This window comes from Pteropus vampyrus, unplaced genomic scaffold (assembly GCF_000151845.1).
Source record: "Pteropus vampyrus isolate Shadow unplaced genomic scaffold, Pvam_2.0 Scaffold50, whole genome shotgun sequence".
Classification (NCBI taxonomy): domain Eukaryota; kingdom Metazoa; phylum Chordata; class Mammalia; order Chiroptera; family Pteropodidae; genus Pteropus; species Pteropus vampyrus.
Window position 1 is genome coordinate 9286862 of NW_011888831.1, and position 9537 is coordinate 9296398.

The 9537-nt window shown below is 36.8% G+C and overlaps 1 protein-coding gene across 5 annotated transcripts in view; it reads right to left on the minus strand.

The window, feature by feature from the left end:
* MYO1D (myosin ID) overlaps nucleotides 1-9537 on the minus strand; it is a 298677-nt gene that overhangs the window by 180034 nt on the left and 109106 nt on the right. For 3 of the 5 annotated variants that reach the window (XM_023530611.1, XM_023530614.1, XM_023530613.1), the window contains exons 13-14: nucleotides 8951-9025; nucleotides 3845-3977 (exon numbers count right to left, since the gene is read on the minus strand). In XM_023530611.1, coding sequence (XP_023386379.1) covers nucleotides 3845-3977; nucleotides 8951-9025 — 208 coding nt within the window. The remainder of the gene's footprint in view (nucleotides 1-3844; nucleotides 3978-8950; nucleotides 9026-9537) is intronic. The other 2 variants (XM_023530612.1, XM_011360040.1) reach the window with 1 other exon arrangement.

Here is a 9537-nt window from a genome sequence, read left to right on the forward strand (position 1 = left end):
TAAGCCCTGCTCTATTAGTTTCCTATTGCTGCTGAAGCAGATTATCACAAATTTAGCAGCTTAAAACAACACGAATTTATTCTCATACAGTTCTGGAGGTCAACAGTTTGAAATGAATCTCACTAGGCTAAAATTCAAGGTGTTAGCAGAGGTGTTATTTTCTGGAACCCGTTTTCTTATCTTTTCCAGCTTCTAGAGGCTGCCCACATCCCTCGGCTTGTGATCTCCTCCCATTTTCAAAGCCAGCCAGCTGAATCTTCCTCATGATGCCATCTTTCTGGTTCTGACCCTTTCTGCCTCTCTCTTTCCATCTGAAAGACTCCCGAATTTACACTAGGCCTATTTGAATAACGCAGGATTTATTTTAAGGTCAGTTGACTGGCAACCTTAATTTCTCCTGCCATGTAACAACATGTTCACAGGTTCTGGGAATTAGGACTAGGATATCGTTGGGAGGCTGTGGTATAATAATAATAAAAAAAATCTTGTGCGCGTGCTCACTTGCTCTCTCTCTCTGGTCTTTGTCCCTGGTACCTTCAGAATTTCCTCAGTGATAGGAATATCTTTGTTATGCTAATGAGTTGACTCAAGCCCAGCCCCTAGATAGCTTCAGGATGTAGGCTAGGCACCAGAAAACCCTCTACATGATTGCAGGGCTAGAACTTTCAGATGCCTGACCTCTGGGGAGGGAAGAATGGGGGAGGGGGGCCGGAGATTGAATCAATCATGCTTGCACAATGAGGCCCTGATAAAGAAGCTCAGGACACCAAGATTCCGAGGAGCTTCCTGGTTGGCAAACATATTGATGTAGTGGGAAGGTAATGCACCCTTGACTCCACAGGGACAGAAGCTCCCGATACAGAATCTTTAAGGTTACCGATTTATTCAGGTTTTCTATTTCTTCTTGAGTTAATTTGATAGCACATTTTTCTAGAACACTATTAATTTTTCAAATTCATTGACATACAGTTGTTCCTAATATTTTCATGCTTTAAAAATCTCTATATTAAACTGTATCTTTTCTTCATTGCTTTTTATTTTTTTAAATCAGTTTTATTAAATGTCTGTCTTTTGATTAAGTTTTGATCGATTAGTTTAAATTTTTGCTATTTAAAAATTACTTTCTTACTTCTTTCTTTAGATTTTCTTTGGAGTTCCTTTCCTGGCTTCTTGAGTTGAAAACTCATTTATTTTCAGTCTTTCTTTTTTTTTTTTTTAAATAAAGGTATAACAAGTAGACCCCTTTAGCAGTATCCTACAAATTTTGATAAATTCTTTGTCATGCAGTTCCAGATATTTTATAATTTCCATTGTGAATTCCTCTTCCAACTGTGAGTTATTTAGGGGAACATTTAAGTTCCCAAGCACCTTTAAAAAACATTTTTAATGCCAATTTTTATTTCACTTGCTGAGGATGGAGAATGCAGCTGTATATACATTTCTTAAAATGGTTAAGACTTCCTTTGTGATCTAGCATGGGGTCAATTCTTGTAAATGTTCTATGTATACTTGAAAGGAATATGTACTTCCTAATCTCTGGGTACAGAGTTATTTTGATCTATTAGATAAAAGTTTAAATTTGGTGTTCAAAGCTTCTGCATTCTTACTAAAGTTTTTTGTCTGATTAATCTATCAATGTCTGGTAGAGCTGGTTTAAAATCTCCCACTAGGACTGTGGCCTTGTCAATTTTTCCTTTAAAAATTTTCAGGTTCTCTTTTTGCTTTACAGGGTTCATGCACAATCATGGCTATATCATTAGATACGTAGTTCAAAATGGCTTTACTTTCTCAGGTATTTTCATTGTATCATTAGTCTCTTTACCTGTATTAATATCTTTTTTCTTAAATTCTACTTTCACATTAATATAGCTTTTAACCAGTTTTTGGGGGGGGGAGGAGCTTGATATGTCTTTACCTCTTTGTTTATAATTTTTTTTCTGCCTAGTGTTAATTCGGTATCTCCTATACGCAGCATATATCTGGATTTCCCACCTATCTAGTCTATTTAGTCAATACATTTATGGTGAGTACCAATTATTTAGATTTATTTCTATTACATTATTATGTACTTTCTAAAAGTAATTAACATTTTTTCTTTGTTTCTGCCCCACCCATCTTCCTGCCTTCTATAGGACCGATAAATTGTCTATATTCTTTTGCTTATCCCTGCTCTCTCCCTCATTCTCCCACCTCTGTAAGTACAGAGATTGGAAAGCTGTAGCGGAGACTACTAGGCTATTTGCCTACCACACATCCAGTATATTTTTCCTACTTTGAAACAGGGTATTTATTTTTATCTGGGTACACTGCTGAACAGAATGAAAACGTACTTCCCAACTTCTCTGGCATCTAAGTATAGCAAATGAGATGTAGCTGAAGTGCTGTGTGAGAGATTTCCAAGGGATCTCTTTAAAAGAAAAGGAACGCCAGCTGCCATCTTGGACCAGGAAAATGGAAGCCAAGCACTAGGATGGTAAAGCAGAAAGGCAGAAGGTACCTGAGTCCCTAATAACTGTAGAGCTGTTATACTAGTCCTGTGATACTTCCTTCTGTTTAAGCTACTGATTTGAGAGTTTCCTTTATTAGTGTCTGTATGCAATCCCTAATACAGAAATTATACATGGTTCTAGAATTTTTATTTCTAAAAAATGCACATTTAACTACCAATTTTAGAGAAGTGATTCTTTTCTAGTTAATTAAATAAAGTTAATATACTCTGTGTTCAACTCTATTTCTTGTGTCACATGCCTTCCTTCTAGGTTCACATTCCTTCTTGCTAGACGAGGCAGGCTAAAGCTGACAAGCAGAGAAAAGATGAGAAGCAAGAGGAAGAGTTCTAATGAATTCTTTCGGTTCGGGTGTTGTTACCCCTTCCTTTCTGGAGGTTTAATTACACCAACCAACAAATTGTGCTTATTTGTTGTTACTTGGGGCCAAAGAATCTTGATGAAAAGAAACAGAAAGCTACTAAGCAGATGTCTTCTTGTGGCATTTACCAAACTCATCCACAGTGAAGTAACCAGAAACAGTATAGATTTAATTCTTAGTGAGGAAGTTGATTTAAAAAAAAAAAAAAAAAGATAACCATAAAAAAGAAAATACACAGGAAAAGCACCAGAAGAGAAAGATAAAAATGAAGAAACTAAAAATAATGAGTTTCAGAATGCTATGTAATTTATCAAAGTTGTCAGCAGCAGCAGTTAAGAGTAGAAATCTGTTCTTTAAGAAAAAAAAAAACAGATTAAAGTTATCAAACAGTATTGGATTTCAAAGGAGCAATAAAAAGCAGAAATAATTGTCAATAATACACCTTTTTATTTCAATTTTTCAAGTAGCCTAAGGACAATTCTTAAATATTAAACTTCCTCTTAAAACTCTAGCTGGTCATTTTGTATTCAGATACAATATATGGATGCTGTATTACAATTTAATTCATGGTATTTTTAAAGCCAGGCTTTATCTTTAGCACAGGCTGAAGTTCGTTTTTGTCAGGCACATGCTATACTTTATAGTTAAATATGTATGTATGCACACACACACACATTTTATATATATTTTAAAGATATCACTAAGATGTTTCCTTTGATAACAATGCTAGGATAAAAAGCCCAAATTTAAGAAAAACACTTCATCTGGGACACAGACAACTGTTCCACCCAGTCATGTTAAAAAAAAAGGTGGGGGGCAGAATAAAAATTCTATTATAACATTCACTTTAAATATATATTCTTCAATTTGATTTACTATAATTATCTAAATAGCAAGTCATACATACATTCTCTATAACATATACCAAGAGGGAATTTATGAATTAACATGGATATTTAGAAAAGAAAATAATTACCTTTGATGCAAGGTTGTCTACTAAAGCAATCATAGAGTTCTTAAATAAGGTGGCGGCCGTCAGAGGCCGCTTGGTCACCTCAGTAATGCTCAGCTTGCCTTCGGGCCACATATTCTTCAGCACAGGATTTGAACTGAAAAGCACAGAAAGAGCAATTCAAATATTACATTCAAATAAGCTGAAAAAGAATTGCTAAGCAATCCTGCTGAACTGTATCCTGGGAGGCACAACTGAACTCACCAGGCCTAACTGGAAAAGTGATTCCACCCAGAAAATTCTGCTAAAAGTGTAAAGACAGATACTACATCAGAGACAGAGAAAATGTGTCCAAACTATATTACATTTAAAAAATTCTTTAAACTTCTTTAAAGTGACATCCATATTATTATGACCTAGGACCCTCAAATGGTTAACATGGCTCTTACAATAAATACATGAAACAAAATGGTTTTGGGTGGTAGTTATAAGAATGAGGACAAACAGCTAGTGGGAAAACAATGCTGAATGTTATGGCAGAAAATGTGAAAGTGAAAGTATCTTTTGACTGAACAAATATTCGTACAGAATAGGTTACACTACAAAAAGCCAGGTCTTTCTAAGCATACAGATGGAAATATAAAATAACCGTTTTTACACTGTCTTCTAGTAAATCCCTTGACTGCAGTTGAATTTATGAACACATTTATAGGTAACATTGGCAGTTACAATATTTTACTGATGTGAAACTAAGACCGTTGCAATCTAATTCTTAAAGTGTACTTCAGGCCAGTTTTCATGCTAAAAATTGTATGTTCATTATTTGGCTTTGTAAGATATTTTTAAAAACCTGGGTGGTGGTTTCAATTCTGATTTTCTTCTTGTTTCATTTTGGGAGCTTTTGATTTTAAAGTACTTAGAACTTGAAATATTGCTTGCTTCCTGAAAATTTCTTCTGTCAGATTTTTAATTTTTTTTTTTAAATTGAGAGTTGACAAAAGACTTAATATGGACATTGTTTGTTAATTGTGTTTACTACTGCCATCATTTCTTCCCCTAGTATAAAATTGAGAAAACTGAGTTGGTTTCACAAATACTTAGTAAATTTCTTTACATAGAGTCTCAAAATTCCAGAATGAATGACAAAAGAGCAAAGAAGATAAACGGTGAGGTGAAGATTGATTGGGTCTTTGAGAGAAGACAGAGCAACACTCCCAACCCCACCACTGCTAGTAAGTAGTGCCAACTACTATCAAAAGTGGCTATAAAAAAAAAAACGTAGCTACAAATTAATACTATGACCTATGGACCCAGTTTTATTACTCTATAGTCTTACTCCATAATTTCCCGATGATACACATATCAATAAAAATAACCACATAAATGTATATTGTTTTTCCCTAACTTTTCCATTCTAATCTTTAGCAGAGAGAGAATTCAAGGCAATGGTTCTCAGCCTTTAGTGTACATAAAGACTGGATGCCTTCCTCACACCTACTGAATAAAATTTCCAAAAAGCAGAGCACTGTACTTTGAAAATTCTGATGCATGTAAAGATTGAAGATCACTGACTTTGGGTCTATGCAATTTCTACCCCAAATACCACCTTATCACTGGTGGCCATATTTAGAGACTATTTTTGCATACTATCTTGTAAATGGAGGTGGAGGGATGTTAAAAATGAAGGAAATAAGATGATGATGATGTTGATGATGATTCTATTAAACAGTGGAATGGATACATAATGAACCAAAACTCTGTGACACATACGATCATTTTAAAGAGAAAGAACTTTGAGGGCAGTAAGTCATGAATGTAATGTCAACAAAATAGTTTTCAAATATTTAAAAGAACATTTTTCTTAAAGGGGAAGGTTATTTATCCAGAAACCCAGTATGTATATTAGATAAGGCAGAACTTATCTGGCTAACATGAGAGTAGTAACAATCCAAGTCTGCATCTGGTGGCTGCCTGCTTGCTCCTCCGCTTTTGTTCACACCCACGCATGCACATGCACACACATGCACACAGGCACACACACACACACACACACACACATGCACGAACACAAACACGCATGTGCATGCATACACCCAGGTGTACTCTCAAGGTCTACAGAACTAGAGATCCAAAGATTACTCTTTAACACATACAAAGAAAGAGAGGACTGAAATTTTGGAAGGCAATTTAGCCATGGAAGCACTAAAAGTGTCCAGAGGTAAAGGCAGCTTATCCAAATACCATTTTAGAGGATGGTTTTAGCCAATATAATTTCAAGACTTACCACCCGACTGGCAAGGCTTTTCTTATTATGGAAATATGTACAGTAAGTTAACCTTTTACACCTTTGGTAAGACCATGCCTATTGTGAAATGGACTCATCTTAGCCTGATGCCTTTAATTGTTGAATTTATCTAAGTTCCTTTGTTCTGAATCCATGCTTACCAAGCAATTAAGCATTCTAAATTCTATAGGTAATATTTTTCACTGTCAATTAATAAACTAGAATTCTCACTGTTATTGACTTCGCAAATAGGTTTTCCAACAGGAAAAAAAAACAGATTGTCATACCAATGCAAGTATTTCATTCCATGTGACTGTTAGATTTTTCTCTAGAAATAAATCCACAGGCTGCTTTGTTTCAACACTGGTCCAGTGAGCCTGGGGTTACGTAAATCTACCTCTGGAAGGTGGACCTGTTCTCAGTGAGCTGAACCTCTGGGCCATGACAAAGTCACGAAGTTAATGAATGCTGCTTTGGGCAGCCTTTTTGGTACACGGTCTGGCTGCCTTCCCCTGGCAACACACCCTGACCTTGCCACCAGGCAACTGAGGCCATTTTTCTAATTTGAGTTTTTGATATTTCCTACACAGAGCAATGTCACACTCTGTCGTTGTCCCTTAAAATGGGTGCACCTTATCTGATAAATCAAGCATTGAACTGCTTTCTGAAAGTCCCTTTTCTCCATGACCAGCTCCTACTTGGATCCCGTCTCACATCCCGATGTCTCTAACTTCCTAGGGATGATAGCTCCATCATCATTCTTGGTGCCTTCGACATCCACAGAGGTGAGGCATTTTATAGCAAAACTTCTTGAAAGAACTGTTTAAACACAGTATCTCCACATTCTCATTTTCTTTATCCTCTTGAGCCCATTTCAATCACACATTCGTCTTTGTGACTCGACTGAAACCAAGCAGAATGCTTAATTGTCAAGAGTCCCACCGGCTTTCATGTTAGCCAGTCCGGTGGTTAATCTTGGTCCTGCGATCACTCTGCTTTTGACAATATTTGACACAGTTTATAATTTTTTTCTCCTCAGAGCACATGTTTTTTTGGCTTAGCCTCTGTGACACCAGATTCCTGGTTTTCTTCCTACCTCGCTGGCATGCTCTCAGTTTCCTTCACCAGTTCCTCTTTCCTTGCTTGACTCTACATATTGGAGTGTCTCAGGGGTTTGTCTTTCAAACTCCATTCTCTCTCTCTTTTTTAATCTGTGCTCACCCTAGATAATCTCATTCAGTCTTATGGCTTTAAATACTAATGAATTTATATCTCTAGCCCCACTTTCACCCTGAGTTCCAGGCGCGTACATGTAATTGCCTATTTGGCATTTTCAACCGGATGTCCAATATACACCTGACATAACATATCCAAAACAAAACTCTTGATTTCCCTCACCAAATTAGTTCCTCTTCTTGTCTTCCCCGCATCAAGCATCCCCTCTCTATTGCTCAGGCATCGTCTTTGATTTCTGTTTTTCTCTCACATCACACAACTTATCTATCGGCAAATCTTTTTTTCATCATCTCTGTCACTATCATCCAGGTCTCAGCCTGGGTTACTAAACTAGCCTCCTAACTAGTCTCTTCATTTCTACTCTTGCCCTTAATAGTAAGTGTTTTACACAGTAGCCCTAGTGATTTCTTTAACATATATATCACATCATGTCATAAATTCCAATGGCTTCCCTTCATATTTCATCCTTACTTTAGCTCACAGGCTCTTCATAATCCAGCCCCTGTTGACTTCTCTAAATTCATTCCTTGTCACTCTCCCCATCCCTCATTCTGTTTTTAGCCGCACTGGCCTTCTTGCTGTCCTCAAAACACCCAAGCTCATTCTCGCCTTAGCACCGTGGTACTAGCTGTTCTCTCTACCTGAAATGCACTTCCCCCCACTGTTCATGGCTCGCTCCCTCACTTCATTCAGTCTCTGATCAAATGTCACCTCTTTTAAGAAGGCTTTTCTGATCACGGTGTCTATAATTCCTTCCCTGCCCTTCCTTTCTGTACCCTTCAATCTCTTATCTATTTTATTTTTCTTCAAAGCACTTGTCACTACCTGAAAGTTAGCTGTTATTCTTGTATGTTAACTATCACCTCCACTAGAATATAAAGATCCACGAGGGCAGGAACTCTGTCTAATTTTTTTTTTCACAGCTGTATCCCAGAGCATAGGAGAATGTGTGGTTCGGAGGTACTTAACATATTTCTGATTGAACGACTGAGTAGACTTGATAAATGAGTGACTACAGTTCTCTAATTCAAAAGAAGAAGCTGGCTAAGAATCTTTTCTTCTTCATGGGCCTTCTTTCCAAAGTATCCATACTAAGTTTGAACTTAGCTATCCTTTGCCACAGCTTTTTCACATTTTCTTAGATTGTGAGAAGATTCTGTCCATTCAGGATCTGTCATCATTGACACTAGATATCACTCTGATATTAGAGTGGTCTCTATGTTGGAGGCAAAGACACTACAGTGGGACCCTGAGTATGTAAAACTTTCAGCTGGGCCAGAGGTTATCTGACACCCTCTCCTCACCAGTGGCCTTCCTGGGGAATGCAGAGTATACTGGTATGGGGTGCCAGAAGGATGGCAACAGTGAACAGAGAAACTGAGGCAGCCCAAAGAAAATCAAGGAAAATCATATTAGTAGCAGGTCCCTGCTCTAAGTTTATAGATGTTTTAATCATAACCTTAACGTGTTACTTTATTAAGTATAATTAAGCAGAACTAGAAAATTGGCCAGAAAATCTTAAAATTGTCACAAAAATATAATCGTGTGCATATATTCTATACAATGTATATGTCAAAGAACAACACAGAGATAACAAAATTTAATCTTACCTGTTATACATGAGGCGCTTGAAATCTTGAAATAAAGTGTCTTTATTTTTGTCAATAAAACCAATGACAGAATAGCTAATAGGAAAAAAAAAACCCAGAAAATGTACATTACTCACCAAGCAAGAGCCACATTTAGGCTTTCCTAGAAGTCTACAAGCCCTTCCACTGTTAATGATGCAATCAATCTATAAAGCTGATTCTGTCCACCACGTTCTCTGTTAAGGGATATTACAAATTTACTTACTAAATAGAGCAGCTATTGTCTCTATTCCTTAAAAGGAGAGTGAACATCAGTACTGTCATTACAATTAAGAGCATTTTCTATTGGTTTACTGCTTACCTCGAGAAGATGACTTTGAAAATACAGATAGCTGTATTTATCATCCAGCATTAAGATAAAAGCATAACAGCAACATACAGGAACTAACAGTCTCATCCATAGAAAGGTCAAGTGACTTGCCTAAGGTTCGTTCAGTATGTTCAGGGTGGGATAAAAGAATCCAAGAAGAACTGCAAAGGATGGTAAGAGTTGGATAAGCAGAGGAAAAAGAGGAAGGCAGATCATACAGGGAAACAAAATAAATAAA